This window comes from Lytechinus pictus, chromosome 3 (genome assembly GCF_037042905.1).
Source record: "Lytechinus pictus isolate F3 Inbred chromosome 3, Lp3.0, whole genome shotgun sequence".
In the NCBI taxonomy this organism is placed as follows: Eukaryota; Metazoa; Echinodermata; class Echinoidea; order Temnopleuroida; family Toxopneustidae; genus Lytechinus; species Lytechinus pictus.
Genome location: NC_087247.1, coordinates 61,497,257 through 61,515,248, shown reverse-complemented (window position 1 = coordinate 61,515,248; position 17,992 = coordinate 61,497,257). Strand labels below are relative to the sequence as shown.

Genomic DNA, 17,992 nt, shown 5'->3' with positions numbered 1-17,992 from the left:
CCGGTTAAGAACTCAGGCAGCGTCGATTTTTCTGTACCGGCGCCGATTTATAACCAGATGGCGCCGATTATTTTTATATGGTGCCGATTTAGATTTAGGTGGCGCTGATTATTCTTGATTGGCGCCAGTTATATGCAGGCAGCGCACTGCTGATTATTTTTAACCGGCGAAGTTGTTGGGAAAAGGGTAGTTAAAAGAAAAGATAAGATGATATGATTGTGCTTTGCTGGGGGATAGTCTTTCCTTACTGTTGCTAATATTATATCAGTGTATAATTTTTTTAAGCGGCGCCATTTCTTTTCTTTCCTTTATTTTGATATTTTCAAGCAGCGCAGTTTCTTTCTTTTACTTTTTTTTTATTATTAGGGGGGGGGGGGTGGCGCGCCCCCTGCGCCACCCCCTGGATCCGCCACTGATCTCGTTAAACAGACAATGCGAGCACCATGAACGATGGACACATTGGCCCTGAGCAAATTATAGTTCATTAAGTTAAATATTATAATGTACAATAATTTCATCTTTCCCACTACGTTTCTCTTCCTTTCTCCCAGTTTTTTTCAATTTCTCACGTTCTTATTTTTTGCCAGCCGATGGGGGGGGGGGGGGGGGGAGGAACGTACCCCCGTGCACCCCCTGTAGTTACGCCACTGCAGGGGCAGTTCCAGCTTTCATCATTAACGGGGGGAGCAAAAAATATTTTCATTCACATTTTCCAGCCGCCAAAATCTGATTTTTATTAGGGTTAAGTCCTAACTATATTTTCATGTAGCCTGAATATGAATTAGCGCCTTTGGTTGATGTCTGTCAAATTCTGCATGAGATGCGACTTCTAACTTTTAAAAGATCTTTAACATTATGTTGTTAAACAACTGATGGTATATATGATAATGATTTCAAGTATAGCGGAGCAGACGATAGACCATTAGTTTAAATTGATTATTTTCTTAATGCGTAAGAGTATTGTTAATTGCTTAAGAGGCTTGAAATGAACAAAAATTATGCAGGTAATTCTTTGTATCGTCTTGCATGTATGTATTATTTGATGATGTTTTATATTTTTATGTAAATGTGAAATGAAGATACACATAATAAATAAATGCTATTGAAAGACAAACAAAATTGATATGAAATATGAATAAAAAAAGAAATTTGTAATGACTTGAAAGAAATTGAGCCCAGTCCAACCATTCTATTAGACAAAAGCGAGAAGGAGGGGTGGCAGATATAGTAGTGTTTATATAAGCATGCGTTCTTTTTCGCAGTATTGTTTTCTGTATTCCATTTTCCTCTGATTTTCCCGTTCTTTCTGTTTTTTTTTTTTGCTTTCTAGTCATGACAGATTTCCTTTTTTTATCAAATTGTTTTTTACATCCCCCTTAAAACAAGAAAAAAAATCTATGCCGATTTGAATCACTCGCGATGGTTAAACTTGTTAATCACTTCTTGTTGATATTTTTTTTAAAGAGAGACTTTAAATATCTCGCAAAGTTAAGGGAATGTGTCGTCATTCAAAATTTAGTGAAATAGTGTCAGTGGACACTGTACATCTGAGTGATATGACGTCATAATTATGACCGTAACTTTGGAATTAGTATATTATGAAATTAACATTCTTAAGTAGTCTAAAATACACATGATCACGCAAATAGCTTTGTCAATCAATGGAATTGATTTTATTCATATCAAGAGTCTTGTTTAATTCATGTTTTATATGATTATATCAATGAAATACTATAATAATTGGATTCACGTGAATTAGAGGATTTATTTTTCACTACATTTATCACTCGCCTAAGCTTTGTAAGCCGTCGAGCTCAAGAGCTGATCGTTGCCACATGCCAAGACATTATTTATTATGAATATGAAAGTCATTCATTCCATATTATAAAAAACTTAAAGGAGAATGAAACTCTTGGAGCAAGTTAGCTTTTGTGAAAGCAGAAAAATCAAAGAATAAGATCAACAAAAGTTTGAGTAAAATAGGACAAGCAATAGAAGAGTTATGAGCATTTGAATGTCGAGATCACTAATGCTATGGAGATCCTCCAATTGGCAATGCGACCAAGATCTATGATGTCACAGATGAACAACTCTCCCCTTTTGGACACTGAAAATATACCCCAAAACATCTCTTTTTGCTCATTCTAATCATATGACAAACGATTCATCAATGATATAATGTTGTGAAACCTCTGTACTTGTCCTCTCATAAAGAGAACACCTCACCTTGTGATAGACTCTATAAAAGTGAGAATATAAGTGAAATAAGTACTAAAGTTATGAGGGAGTTGTACGTGTGTGACATCACAGATCTTGGTCGCATTGCCAATGGGAGGATCTACATGGCATTTGTGATCTCAATATTCAAATGCTCATAACTTTCTTATTATTCATTCAATCTTCCTCAAACTTTCAACAATATGTTTCTTTGATTTTTATCTTTGATATGGATTCAGCTGGTTTCAAGGGTTTCATTCTTCTTTAAATCCATGAATATCAATATCACCTCACAGTACTTCTGATTTCTTTTAAAAAAATGTCTGCTTTATTTTGTGATCGAGAATTAGATACTATTGGTTTTATATGAAAATAACAAAGAATAAGAAAATGAAATAATCAATATAAATCCATTTCTTATTTCTGACTTGCATTTTTCCCCCATATCATATCATCGTAGTATCATGCTCTGCCCCACATATACATTATTCACAAAAGAAATGCAGCGACACGTATCTAGCTCATTCGAGTGTATCATTTTAAGAATAGTATATTCGGTACAAAACCACTCTACTCCACGTCTTCATTTTTATAGATATCAGAGATCTCCCAAAGCTCACGTATCCATTAGTAATTTTCTAATACTCTCTCTCTTCTGTTTAATTTGATATTTTCTTTGTATAACAGTGAATTGGTGAGGAGTGAGATGCAACCACCACCTGAGCACCCCAATTCTGCCTCCACCTCGACCAATTGATGCCCTATTTCAGCACTACCAACGTCATCTCTCATCATCTACAACCTTATTTTAGCATGTTCAACAAAATCGAGCGCATCTTTCAGAACACGCTAAACATGCACATTCTTAAACAAAAAAAAACATTTAAAAACTTTTATTATCTTTTGGGGAGGGGTCGAAAATACTAAAATATTTCACCGGAATCTTTTTTTAATATAATAGAATTGAGAGCTAAAATGAGAATACGTATTGAAGGTAATTTAGAATAACACGTTTTAAAATGTAAGTTATGAGGGGCAATTTAAAGAACAGCTATTACCGATTTCATCCTCCTAGAAAAAAAAAATTGTTGCAAGTGGTTTAGAGACTGTGAAAATAACATTTTATTGCTTGCTTGAGTAATAAAATAAAAATCACCTCTGTGTATGTAAATATATACATATTATGTTTAGTTCCATGTTTAATGTGTCTAGTAATGATAATTATCTTTTAATACTAAAGAAAACATGATGAATAACACGTTTGAATAGGTATGATAGTGCGGTGTCAAACGGGCAACAGTAAATTGTGTTTAGCAGCATCATAGTCCGAGGCATTTAATTTCGATTTAAGTAATACTCTTGATCTTCATTGCAAGAAATGTTTCGTGAAATAGGGTAGACAGTAGTTGAAAAAATGGAAATTGTGAATTGTGGTGCCTAAACTATTTCCCCCCCTAATTTACATTTCACTTAACAAGTAGTATTCCTTGTGTAGTGATAAGAAACCAAAGGTTAACATTTTTGAGCAACTATTTAAACATTTACTTCAGTAATTATCTCCTTTTCAAGAAACTTGGGATATCAATTGAGTCAAGCCAAGTAACTTTCCTCGGGTATATGAATGGGTCAAATACGAGAATTCAAAACGTATAAGAATGAAAACACATGGCCAAACAAAACCAGTAGCAAGTTAGTACAATAAGCTGATCATTCGAAAGGTAAGCTAAATTTAAGATGGGGTTCAGGAAAATTGTTAACATTCAAATCCTAATCTGACTGGAGCAAATGAGTCAATTCTGTTACTTCAGTGACAAAAGCATAATTTAGTTACAACAAATTTCATTTATAACCTATGTAAAAAAGGTTTCAAGAACCTGTAGTCATAAACTACAAACCTATACTTGTACATGTGTGTTTAACCAAGTTTGATGAAAGCTGTGAAACACGAGTAAGAATCTAATTTGGTTTGAGTGCTTGTATTATTCGTCTGCATATGCCAACTGAGGTAATTAGATTACTTCAAATAATGTAAGCCAGCTATTTTCTTAGCTCAGATGACTTGTAACAAATGCAACGCAAATGATAACAAAATGTAACTTCTTATTTATGTAAGTATTTGGAAAGATTTTCTTAGATTTTTCAGGTAGTTTTACTTACTCTCGCATCTTTCGCCTTGAGATGTTTATTCAAGAACATTTTTCATTTAGGGGTACACGTCTTCTCACGAAGGTGCACGCATTGTCTGGAAAACAATACTGGAATATGTTGATGTTGAACATAATATTAGAATATCAAATTATATAGTTTTCATTCACTAATCAAAAGTGTTTCTTCTATTTACAAAAATTAATATTTTATGACGGAGATGTAAAATGTTGATTTAGTACAATCATGTTACTCCCTACCAAGCTGCTTAAGCAATTAATGAAAGAAAATAATTGCATATTGAAGATGGGTAGCACACACAAAAAAAGAATGTTTACTGTATGCAGTGTCAGGAAACACAATGAAATGCTTGATTTTAATATAATAACTAAATGTCACTGGAATTCATCATGATGAGACTACTATTTTTCACATTTAGAATAACTTAGATCTAACTTTCATATTTGTGTCTATTGTTTACTTCTGTATGCACTGATGCATTTATGTGTAATTACAAACATGTTTATCAAATCATGGAAAGAAATGTTTAAAGACAGTGCATACTGTATGCCCACTAAATATAAATTTCTGTTCTTACTTTTGTCCAAAATATTATGGCCTTTCAAACCCTGGTTACCATATCAAACTCGCATGTCTCATTCATTAGTAAATTTCAAATGCAAGATCTTTCTTTTTATTTTGAAGGTGGAGACTTTTATTAAAGAAGCACCTACTTCAACACCATGTGAAAATGAATAAAACCTTGCTGGGAATTTTCTTCTCTTATATGAGGGGAAAAGCTAAGTACAAGTGCTGTACATAAGTAATATAATTTGTAGAACTAATGAGAAAAAAGAAATAAAGTTTACAATATAAATAACTTGTTTCTTGTTTTCATTATGTGAAATTGTGAATTTAAGTCAAGTTGAAAATTTCAGTTGTTTGAAAACACATAATTTATGAATCAAAATTTAAAAACAAGATTTTTTATGCTAAAAGAGGGAGAAAAAAATGTTACTATTGGCCATAGCAGACCCTAGGGTCCTGTAATATAAGAATTTCTATTGGTATCATAAAACAATAATTTGATTCAGAATTAAAATAAAAGTCAAAGGCTCTTTTATCCATCCATCTCTGCCATGATTTAATAGGCAAATAAGATGGGCATTTCTTCATAGGCAAATAAGATGGGCATACTAGAAGAAATGCCCATCTTATTTGCCAACTTGTCTTCAAATAGGTCCCATTAATTGATGACCAACTGCTTTTTTTTTTTGGGGGGGGGGGGAGGATAAGTCACTCGGAGTGTAAGTTGTTCCATAACAGACATTTTTCTACAGGTTCTAAAACTTCTATGAGACAACAAATGTTCAAGAACAGTTGGAAACTGGTGAAGTACCAATCAAATCAAGCTGCCTCAACTGTTGCTAGTGAAGTTGAAATTCAATTCAAAAATTAAAAATTCAAGAGGCATTGTTCATAAGTTCTTGTCTTGATCGACAGCCAAATGAACAGAAGATTCGACAGTAATTTTGGCAGGTATACTTGAGAGTTCCTTTACCATGACGATGACACTGCTCAAAATTCACTAAGAATCTAGCGATTCCCCTGCAAGAAAAAGATTGTTGACTTTGATTAATGTGCTGATTCAACTGACATTTTCCATGCCCCCCCCTAACAAAGGATTCAATAAAAGAAATAGGCAAGAATGCTAAACTGACAAGGCAGAGGGGCATTTCAGAAGAATACATATTGCAGTGCAAGAGGCATGGCTAGGATGGATGAAATTATGCATTTAATTTGAGGACTTATCAAAGAACATTATGAAATTTGTTCTTCAGAATTAATATAAAATTTCATGATGCCAGTCATGTTACTTTTGATACATGCCTCGTACATGCACCATATGTCTGTTCAACATTGAATTGAACTCAATAAATCAAACATCATATCTAGACTCTAAAAAATAAAAGGATAGAAAGAGGTAAGCCATCCTTAAAAAAGGCTGAGGAGTGACAGTTTTTAATAAGGGTGAAAACAGTGTAACTCCTTGGCCCAATTCCATCCTTTTTGCCTCTTTGTGTTTTTAACATGTATCATCATACACATTCAAACAAATAATACAAGACGTCTTCACACATCTCTTCATTTATGTATAAATGTTCCTTGATGTATTTTTGTTTTTATTTCAAAAAACGTGAATATCATACAGGCATATATGTGATATATCATGTAAATCAAAGAGATACTATTTTATAATTAATAGACTGAATCACAATGTTGTAACTTTGTTCTGTCTTAAATCTGTTTCATGAATTGACTGTTTTTCTGTCATGAAAAAAAAAATAATCATAGAAAATGACTCTATTAGTTTTGACAGTTATATCAAAGTATATTCATAATTCTTTGATAATGTAATTACAAAAATCATAAAAATTTGTTGAAACACACATGAAAAAGAAATAAAAGAATTAGATGTAACCCAAACTAATTAGACCCAAACACATCAAGCATCCATGCAAATAATATATAGCTTAGTGATAATAAAACTAGGATGAAAACAATTCATTCCAAACTACTAACAATGAAAGCTAAAGCTTTGAGCAGGTGTAACTAAATATGTGTCATTACATGAAGATATAAATTGTTTAAATAACATTTAGAGATAAATGTTTTGTCTTTGCTCAAGAGCTGGAAATTATTTACAATAGGCAATTGATGAGCACAGGCAATACTAACTGCATACATAATCACATATCATGTACCAATAGTGTGTGCTATACCATTATTTGCAACAAATTATCTTCATTTACATATCTGAGATTTGTAATTCAACTTGGATTCCATTAAGTCATTCCAAAATCAATATATTATCTTTGTACTCTCCTAACTTGTCTTCAAGTAGTTAACTAAACTAAAAAACAATTAGTTTTTTTGTGTGTGTTTTGTTTCTTGTGGTAATGTCATATACAAATGAAATGCTTTGCTGTTCATTACCATCAACCTTCACAGATATATTTTCAACCATTTACCATTCAGTGCATATAAATATTATAAGTGCTTGCTGCATGACATTATCAACGGCAAGTTGTCACAATTGTTTAATCATCATCATCGTTGTTTTATGTTAAACTGTGCATCCATCACAGCTATGTGAGTGATTTTGAACATGACAATAAATCATACAATGTAGAATTTGCTGCTTCAATGAACAGGTGAGCGTTCTTTTGTGATAGCATCTCAAAATTCTTGCATATTCATTTACTTGATATCCACATGTCTTAATCACATACTCCCAATTGCATTCAGAGGGGTAACAAAATATATATACATTATACACATACAACTTCACCGACAGGCTCTAATATGAAAATATATTGTTCTCTCAACAATAAATGACAAACACGATCTTGAGAGCATTTATATTTCACCCCAGTGATCTTGGGATAGTTTGATGATCTGTTTTAACATCTTGAAGAATAATTTTCAAATGTCACAACAATCATGGCATCACTTTCCCCAAAAAATCAAACTTGTTGATGCTTATGACCAATGAAAAAAAAATGAGTAGCAAAAAACAAAAAACAAAGTACAAGTTTTCATTATTAATGCAACTCTACAAATTGGATATAGAACATATTATAATTTAAAATAAAACTTGATATTTCAAACATGTACAGTAAACAATACAGAACATACTATATAAATACTAGCAATCTCCTTACATACAGATCATACAATTGAACCAATACACATTTCGAGTTGCAACTTGCAGAATATTTTTTTCTATATTTTTCTTTAACACAGAGAGTGAGTTAGAAAACTCCATAAAATCTAAGCTAGAAATAGAGAAAGGGATCAACACTAACATTTATTTAATTTTTATCATTAATACACCACATGAAAGGCAGATATATACATAGACACGCACACACTAACAATCAGATTGTTATCATCCAAAATGTGATATGAATGAAAGCATCAGACATGGAAGCTATAATAATGTTTGACAAAATTTACAAAAAATCTTCATTATCTGCCCTTTTCAATCAAACTTGTAAAAACTTATTTCCGAAAGAAAAAATATTTAAAGCCTGAAGATGGAAGACAATAATTAAACTATGTCATTCAGGCCTAACTCACTATTTACTCATGATTAGATTTATCTTCAACAATATACCACCAGTCAGAAAATCTAATATCAGAGTAAGTTCTGTCATTGTAAGTCTTCAAATAAATTGAAATAATAATTAATGGATATTTTGCTACAGTAGACACAAAGAAAATAAGATTCAATGTATAATGCTGCATCACAGGTCAGACATATCTTGGGTGAACATACAAGTACATATTATAACCAAACTAGTCCACAAAAACATAATTTCACACCTAATGAATATCTACAGTTTTACTACATTACAAGAGCACTATTAGGCACCTTAAAAAGTCTGAGCATCTTTTAGCAGAAATCCCACTCAGTGTCTTTCAATGTGGTTTTCCCCATATTCCCCATTGTTCTCTACGTAAGTGCTGAAACGGGAGGATTAGAGAGAAAAAGACACTGAGGAGGATTCCTGCAGCAAGACATGGCACAGATTGTGCCATAGACAAAACATGGCACAGATTGTGCCATAGACAAAACATGGCACAGATTGTGCCATAGACAAAACATGGCACAGATTGTGCCGTAGACAAGACATGGCACAGATTGTGCCATAGACAAGACATGGCACAGATTGTGCCATAGACAAAACATGGCACAGATTGTGCCATAGACAAAACATGGCACAGATTGTGCCGTAGACAAGACATGGCACAGATTGTGCCATAGACAAAACATGGCACAGATTGTGCCATAGACAAAACATGGCACAGATTGTGCCGTAGACAAGCCATGGCACAGATTGTGCCATAGACAAAACATGTCACAGTTTGTGTAGGTTTAAATCATCAACACCATAGAGATTTAATTCATTAATATATGTAACATAATCGAAAGCAATAATATGATCTAAAACATTATTTATTTCTAAATCTACACGATATACTAAATGACAAGAATGGCGACATTGGTATTGATCATCCCATTTTTTCTTCTAATTTAAGAATACACACATGGGGTAGGCAGAGCATTACATTTTTCATAGAAAACATTTTGTTTCAAAATTTTTGTAACACAACATACATTGATATTTGACCATCCATCTTATCACAGGGAAAGCAACACCATTGTCCATTCAGCATACCTCTAGAAAAAAAAACATGTTTTTTTTTTTTTTTACAGCAATTTTTCTTTTCCATGTGTAAGAGATAAAGTTTATGTAAGATACATTTCTGCCATTCAATGCACTGCTCAGACCAGTGAAAAAAAATTGAATGATTAATCTATTGTTCAAGATTACTTGGGTTTGGGTCTATGAATTATGTGCATTATGCTAAAACATTTTCATTGATATAAGGGAAGTGAAGAAAATATATTCATGACAGTAATATCTTACACACATTGAAGTCACACTAAACAAGTTATCCATGCTGAATATCATTGTACTTTTTTATATTGTTGCAAAAAAGATACAGAACTAAAACATTGATCTTCATGAAAATATTTATAATGAACTGTCTATATAAAGTGGTTAGAATCAATCTTCATCTGATGGAGGTTTGTTGGCATACTTTTTCTTGCGGATTATTTCAAGTTTCCTTCTTGCTTCTTCTAATTCCTTCTCCTTCTTCAAGATTGCCTCCTGAGCTTCAATCTCAATTGCGATGTTACCTACCATACGGTCTGTAATCTCTACACCATGTGATTCGTCTGATGCTTCCTGTGACTGTTGAGCAGCCTTTACCAGGTTATCTGAGGCACGTTTTACTGCATTACCAGCAACCTGTACAAAGAGAGTCACAAAGAAATGCTTTCCACATAAATCATCTGAAAAGATCACATGTTACAACTACACAATATCATAAGAAATGTAAAGAGTTAGATGGTGTTATGCTATCATTACATATACTTGGATCATAAGACAAGATCTAATGCTGTCAAACTAATCCTTTCTTTTCTTAGCTGAAACTTGGCATGCACATAATCAATATTTTGCAATGAGAAGTAACCTTTCATTATTTTTTATTAAATTCCATATTAATAATTTTTCTGTTTTATACAATTCCCTACATTATATGAATTATAATGGATAGATAAATTGGGAAATCCATCAAACACCTACATGACTATCAATGAATAAAGATATTGCATTATCATCACTGACATTTGCATCACCTCATCAATATGTTCTGATACATGTAAACATCATCCTACATGTACAATGGAATCTTCCGAGAGCATTCATCCCTCTAAGTAATCTATCTTTACTCTTCCTGATAAATCATTTATGTTGTGCAAACTAAAAGGTGAAGACCATATCTCGAATGAGGAAACTCAACAAGGACAACTCATTTCAAACCCTGATGTGCTAAATTGATAAATGCATCGCACCTCTAATATTTGCACAACACTAGCTCAATAACACGCCTCCATTCACTTGTTACTCTCTTCCGTTTTCAACCACAGATCAAATGACAAGAATTACAATGATTCAATTTGGGTCATTTTTTTATAGAAACAATATGAACTAAACGTGGCTGAAATTTAATGAAATACAGCATATACTTTTCATCTCAGTTGTACCACTATTGGGTCAAGCCCTTTGTACATGTTACTATTATGAAATGATGTGGCTAAAACAAAGCCCAAGCATGTCATTGCTAGGATTTCCAGAGTAAAATGATCATATATTTAAGAGATAAAATCTGAAAGTAGATATTTGAATGATGTGCAAATATCAAGAATTAGGACATTTCATTTTACCAAACTAGCTGATCAGATCTATTTATTTCAATGGATCAATTGCTCACATAAAGTGATAAACAAACTAAAAGTTTAATAAAAGATATCAATCAATGCAGTGACATATTCAATGCTTGCCTAAAAAACTACAAGGGTTACAACAAATAAGAGAAGCACTAAGAATGTCTCTATAGGTATCAGCTGCATGATGCAATTTGTTAAAGCAGTATTTTAATCACACAATTTACATTTTGAAAACAGTATTTTCTTAAATGAAATTGTATTTTGAACTTCTGATATTTTCATCATGAGAAAAATGGAGAATAACTTTTCTAGCTTATAACATGCAGGAACAATAAAAATAGAAATAAAATAATGACAAAAAAGGTAGCATTTGTGAAATTCATCAAATTACACACATATTATTAAGTTATTGTTGTACAGGTAAATGTGTAAGAAAACCATTTTTTCAGGGTCCTACAGGAAACCAGTTATTGAAGCAAAATATCACATGAAAATGCATGAATGCATCAGATAATACACAGAGCCTTAATGTATCTCATTTAGATAAATAAGCGTTTAAAATCAGTGTACTTCCCTACCAAGCATATCTATGTTTTGCCTATTTTTCATTTTCTACAAATCACTAAAAAGAAAAATGTGTATATAATCATTCTGATTTTTTTTGTTCTACTGTGCCAGTGTGTATAGATCTACACCTTGCTTTGTGCAAAGGTGGGTGAATACCAGTTTTCTGACATACCATTCTTTTTTGCCGAGCTTTTTCATTGCACAGCAAGCAACAACTATTGAGTAAATTTACAGCTGATTCCTGATTGGTATATACAGATATATAGATGATTAGTAATATATGGACATGCAGGTAATGGAAAGGCAGTGAGATATGAAAGCCAGGGGAGAGTGTCATGAAGCATCTGGTCAGTGACGTTCACTGACTAATTTGCTTTGAGCCAATCAGATGCAAGGATATTGGTAGCCTATAAAACTTGACAGTCAAAACCACTGACTATTTGTTTCATGCAATGCTCCCCTGAAGTAGCTTAAAAGCTCTGAATTTAGATTCCTTATCTACAGACTTTGAGGTGAGTGCCATTATTTTTTAGTGAGAACTGAAAGAACTGTGAAAGGCATAAACCTGACAAAAAACAAAGCATCCAAACATGGGAATCATACAGATCTCAAGGTCTAAATGCATGAAGTAATTTCAGAGATTTTGAGAAAATATATATTATGCTTTACAGTGAATAACTCTGAATATCTAATTTATTTCAGATTTCAATGATAGATATCCTAGATAATAAATACTCTTCTAAATTGCCATATCTGTATATAAACCCACTTGAGGCAGCTGTAATATATCAGTTAAATTCCTTATTTTCAAGAGGTTGTTGTAGATCTAGAAATGATACATTTAGACATACCTGTAATCTTCGCATGGATTCACTGAAGGTGTCAGCCTTGACCTTGCACGCAACCAAAAGTTGGGCAGTAGAACTAGCGACTTGCTTAGCTGATCCAATCAAGCGTTCTTCACTAGCATGACCTTGTACCACAGAGTTTGCTGATTCACACAGACCTTGTGTAGCTGCAGCAACCTTACGAGCTGCAGAAATCAGACCCATTGACCACTGACCATCTTCACTGTAGGGTGATGGGTTAGCACGCACCTAAACCAGGAATAAAATCAATTCTGAAATATCAGGCTTGTAAACATTTACCTTAATAAACAAACTAAACAAGAGAACATGGGAATGCAAATGTATAAAATATGGATGGTCAATAAAGATTGAGTTAAAATTAATAAAATACTATGAATTCTTCCCTTTTTTGTAACTAAGCTTTTGTCAAATTTTCTTCATCATTTGATAATAATGATTACATTTGCTTATATAGCACTTAACATCTCTTGTATCAGAAGTCTCTAGGTGCTTTACAATAAATGCAATATAATTTTACTGGCAATACCATGTGTCTTCAAGTTTAAATCATATTCACAAATTATGTATTTTTTTATTTCCACAAATACCTGTCAATTTTAAAGCAGAACTGATATTTGGTTCTTGCTACATACATGCATGCATACAAAATACACAATATCTGCAGAAATGGCAGTTAACAATAATTATTCTATAGAATAAACAAGCTTTGGTGACTGATGGTATTTGAACTTCAATGACACACTGGCAACAAAATACATTTGCATAACATGCAGCAGAACTAAGAAGAGACTCATCTGTTCTCAGTTAAAGTACTCCTGATAATTTACAACAGCATGATAGTATCATCACATCCTTTCTTGTTTGGTATGAAGCCAATTACACATCTTAAGTTAATTAATGTATCAAAGCAGCATGTAAATACTGGCAAAACAAAACAAAAATCTGGTTGTATGATCAAGGCAAAGTTGCTTTATTTTTAGAAATTTTATTTAATTGTATGTTGAAGGACTCAGATATGGGGCCAATTTAAGTTGAATAGACTTAATTATATATCAAACCTCACTCTTTAATTTACAGTATCTCTGAAGAGGAAATATATTGCTAACTAAACAATTGACTGTGACTATGTAAGAGGGCACATGTAGAGATAGTCTACATAAATTGGATATTACAAAAATGAATTTTTCTTTTTTTTCTTGCTTGAAAAAAGAACAAATGCAACTATAATTGCTTACCCTTCCTTGTTGAACCAATTCCCTCTGTGCATAGCCAGCTGCCTTGACAAGAGCACTTGTTGCTGCAGCAATGGCTTTAGCTGCCTCCAAGATTTGCTCCTCAAAGTTAAGACTGTCATCTGCTTTCTGCCAAAGCGATCAAGATAAAACACAACATGTAGAATTTGCAATTTACTTTATATAGGTACAATTGTGATAACAACAAATGTTCATAGAAATATGGGGAGGGGGGAGGATCATCCATCTTTTAGCTATGATGAAATATCAGTTACATGTACACATGCATGATTTATTTACTTATGATGAAGTGATAACAAAAAAGCATGAATTTCACAAATTATGTAAAGAAAAAATCACAGAGCAATACATCAACCTTCCATTCACACAAGTTCGACCTCCTTGGACAATAAAAAATATCAGGTGTTCTGATTTCATTACATGTAGGTTTCATTACATAAACATTTTCAGGATCTACTAAGTTAACAAAATACACATGTCTACTGAATGCTGCATGTGTAAATACTGTTACATAAATACAGTTTTTAGTACACAATGTTTTTTCACCAATTAACATATATTGCATTGGGTTACTCTAGTAAAAAAAATCTTTACAGTGTGAGGCAATGGAAAAAAGGGTTTGGCAAAAATTCAAAATGTGTTTTCTTTCAATCACAATAGCTTTCTGCTTGCAAACATAGAAATTTAATATTTTTTCCACTCAAAATCACCTCCTTCAAGAAATACAATGTATGTGTACAACCATTCCATTCTCTGAAAAAAACGGAAGAAACCGTTAGCTTTGACAGGCTATGGTCATATAGTTTGAACAATAATTTTCACATAATGCCGATTGCTTTATTTTTAATTTATAGAACCATAACAGTCTTACTTAACACATTTCATAACTCAAGATGGCTGAATGAAATTAGTCTATGACTCAACAACTATTTGAAGTACAATGTGCACATTTTAAATTTAAAAGACACAAATCAGAAAGTGCATCAAACACCATTTTCAAAGAAAGTGCTAAAGGTCTTTTGTTTCATGGATCTCTTTGAAATCTGATAGGTTTAAGGACTCATTATAATAACATTAGAATGCAGCTAGAGGCAATATCTTTGATTATCATACATGTACATGCTCTCCAAGGTAGTTTCCAACACATCTCAGCAATTTCAATCTTAAACTGAAAACATAGATTTCATCATTCACATTGTGCCAACACTACTCTACTATACACAAGGAAATAGTAAAAAAATGTCAAATATGCCTCTTCCAAGTACAAATTCTAACACATCCCAGAATTTTCAAACTTAATTGAAAACATAGATTTCATTTTTCACATTGTGTCAATAAATAAACAAGGCAATAATAAAAGGAATGTTGTTCCAAAACAAAATGGGAAAAGCAGCAATCATGGATGCAGTTTATTTCCAATTGGTCTAATGCCAATTTGTCTAATTACCAAATTGTCTACTATCATTTGGTCTACCATCAATTCGTCCACTATCCACATGGTCTAATTGCTATTTCATTCACTCACCATTTCGTCTGATAACCAGTTGGTCCAATAGCCATTTATTTCATAAACCATTTGGTCTAATTGGATAAGTGTTAATTGGGCAAAATGAATGAAAGAAAATGGGTGTTAGACCAACTGGTTATTAAACAAAATGGTCATAGACTAACTGATGATTAGAAGTGAATATTGGACCAAATGGTTTTTAGATGAAGTGTTGATGGACGGAATGGCATTAGACTAAATGAAGGTAGACCACGTGTTGAGCGGACGAGTTGGCAACAGAGGAATGGGCAGTTTACCATGTATGCACGTGATGAAAAACAAGATCAAAGCAGAAAACAAACTCAAATTATTTCTTTTAAAACAAACACTTCTGTGTAATTCTTGTTTGAAGTACATGTACCAAAGAAAAAAATGACTAAATATATTCCTAGTATTATTTTACTTTGTAAGACCTTTGTTTCAGTGAGATTTATATTCAATTCATGTTCACATAAAATGACAGACAATTCAAGTATTTCATAAGTGCCAACCTATTTCTAATGATTTTATAACTTTCATGAAATTCAAGTGTTTTTGCGTTATCAGTATGAAACCAATGGACCTTGCTAATATTGACGAAATGGTACTTAAGTGATTTATATCACAATGCTGGGCACTATATCATGTACTTAAACAAAGAGTGCATAAATGAGGTCATACAGGTTCAGGTCTTTTCCAAGCAATAAAAGTATGCTGTCCCACATATGCATACCAACTGTGTTGGTGATCTCAAGTGTGATTATTGTTCAGTTTAGATTTAATGATTTCTCAAAGTTCAGTTTGTGTAACAGTACGAGACCTAAATCTCAGATGATTTGATGATAACCTTGCTTTATACAGACTTTCTCATGAAATCAGCATTTAATGCAACTACTTTCATGAATCTTTAATCATGATTAGAAAGACAAGTGAGTTGATATTTGTACATAAATCACATATGTAACATGTCATTGTGTTTATAATCAATCTAGGGAAACGGAAGGGGGTAGGTAACAAGTGCTGAAGCAATGCTTTGAATGCAATGCATTCATGTACTATAAAAGTTCCAAAATAATCTTATTGCTAAGTAATAACCCAAAATAGGATTTTAGCCTTATTTTGGAGGTTTGGTGAGGTGCCAGTTTCAACTGCTGTTGATCCTATGATGTCATAAGGTTTGCCTTGTCATAAATAGTATAGACCAATTTGGTTTGGATGCCTTTTTTATGATAATTTGCAATTTTCCAGCTGACACTGCAACCTACATGGCTCAATTCATAACCCATTAAAACTTTTATTTATTTTTTTCATTGGAATCCCCCTGCCATAGATTTATACAGTCACTGGGTGGTCATTTTTAAAATGTACATCACATTTACAGGCAAATGGACAAGAGGGATATGCCCCCCAAGTCTAATATCAATTCAAAACTGATCATAATGAAGAAAAGCAGTTTACATGTACATACCCTAAAGGGAATTTGCAATAGGAAGTTAACCATTTTGCATCATAGCCCTTTAGGCAAATATTTTCCAAAGGAAAAAGCAAACATCCTTCTTCTTAGACACCTCCACCATGACAATGATTAATTACAGCCCCCCAACAAACTCTGGCTATAGCCCTGAAAATTTACAACATAATACTTTAACTTTACACTCACATTTTTAGGTCAACTGAAAACAGGCCACAAATAATTTGCTTAAGTGTATCAAGTATGACTGAAAATGAATTACAATGCTATTGTTCTTCAGATTCTATCCTCAGTCATATGTCTTAAGAAAAATGTTGATAAAATGATAAAATGGGAAACCGTTTTAAGTGTTTGATGTGAATACAATTTGCAGTTTGCCTGTCATACTTTTCCCTCAACTTTATTTGTATGGAGCGTATTTACACAAATTGGGCATTTTCACCACAGATGGACACAGAGGCAAAAAAATATCAAATTGATATTCATGTCAAATGCCTTATGTTTTTTAATAATACAAAACCTGAAGTTTCTGGGACAATTTTTTTTTTTCCGACTCTGGCAGCCATTTTTATTTCAAAATGGCCGCCAAAGTATGGATACAAATTAGTGTTGAAAATAGTATATTTATATAATATTGACTGGTCTTGAGGGGAACATCAAATATATTGCCAGCAAAAGAATCATATTGGCCCGAGTCTTTAGACGAGGGCAATATGGGTCTTTTAAGGGCAATATATTTGATGTTCCCCGAAAGAAGGGCAGTCAATATTTTTATTATCATCCAAATCAGATATCTAGAGCAAAAATCATGATAACAGCGATATGTTTTAAGAATAGAGTTCTGTTGTGTCATGATAATATCAGTGTCTAGGCTCTGCACTTTACCATTATGACGTACTTGCAAGCGCCCAGATCCAGCGTTGTCTTTATTATGACGTAGATCGTTGGTGCGCGGAACATTATGAAGCGTATCACTTCATTCGCATCCTCAAAGGCCCGGATGTCAGACCAGGGAAAATACAAAGGTATATTTTGCGTTGTCTCTGCATGCAAAGTCAATACGAGCATTGAGACCGA

General features: G+C 32.9%; 1 protein-coding gene across 1 annotated transcript; it reads right to left on the bottom strand.

Moving 5' to 3' along the window:
- Positions 1-6,506: 6,506 nt before the first annotated feature.
- LOC129256852 (talin-1-like) lies at positions 6,507-16,666 on the bottom strand. The gene is made up of 3 exons (XM_054895045.2): positions 13,902-16,666; positions 12,649-12,894; positions 6,507-10,247 (listed from the first exon to the last, which is right to left on the bottom strand). Exons 2-3 carry the CDS (start codon positions 12,847-12,849, stop codon positions 10,002-10,004), a joined length of 447 nt encoding a protein of 148 aa, XP_054751020.1. The 5' UTR covers positions 12,850-12,894; positions 13,902-16,666; the 3' UTR covers positions 6,507-10,001.
- Between the last annotated feature and the right edge of the window lie 1,326 nt (positions 16,667-17,992).